The following is a 612-nucleotide window of genomic DNA, read 5'->3' as shown; positions in this document are numbered from 1 at the left end:
AGATACATGGTTTCTGTGCTTGTTTTTAGTAGCTATATACTAAAAAAAACTTTTAGTGGTAATAAACTGCGTTTAAACCATTTATATATTTGCAGAATACATACAGATTTGGTAATTTGAACATTAAAGATTAGCAATAGTTGAGAGAGTTTTGTTTTTCAGGGCAATTTATTAAGTAGAGAACATTTTTGGTAATAACTTTGACCCATTTAAAAATTAGAGAGGACTGTGCATATTTATTCTGCCATTAATGGGTTTTGGTATTTTTCACATATACACATTGAAAATTATTATTCTTTGTAGTGCAAACCAGAATACAAAGTACCTGGTCTGTATGTCATTGACTCCATTGTGAGACAGTCCCGGCATCAATTTGGGCAAGAAAAGGATGTATTTGCTCCAAGATTCAGCAATAACATCATCAGCACTTTCCAGAACTTGTACCGTTGTCCAGGAGATGACAAGGTAAACCACCTATTATATTTTTTTTTCTAATTAAAATAATCTTTAGTTGCTATCTGTAAACAATAAAGATTTTGGCCCCGGTTTTTGCTTGCTAGAGGGGATCTAATTAAGATTTACACACTTATGTTTTAATTTTGTTTGTCTGAG

The 612-nt window shown here is 31.9% G+C and overlaps 1 protein-coding gene across 1 annotated transcript in view; it reads left to right on the top strand.

The window, feature by feature from the left end:
• Positions 1-303: 303 nt before the first annotated feature.
• The window catches only part of SCAF8 (SR-related CTD-associated factor 8), a gene marked incomplete at its 5' end in the record, with an annotated part of 31,835 nt that continues 31,526 nt past the window's right edge, over positions 304-612 (top strand). Inside the window, 1 exon segment of the mRNA XM_008945034.1 lies at positions 304-465. Within this exon segment, the coding sequence (XP_008943282.1) occupies positions 304-465 (162 nt within the window).

Source organism: Merops nubicus, unplaced genomic scaffold, assembly GCF_000691845.1.
Source record: "Merops nubicus isolate BGI_N331 unplaced genomic scaffold, ASM69184v1 scaffold2760, whole genome shotgun sequence".
In the NCBI taxonomy this organism is placed as follows: domain Eukaryota; kingdom Metazoa; phylum Chordata; class Aves; order Coraciiformes; family Meropidae; genus Merops; species Merops nubicus.
Note: the sequence above shows the minus strand (reverse complement) of the source record. Positions and strands in the feature narration are given on the sequence as shown.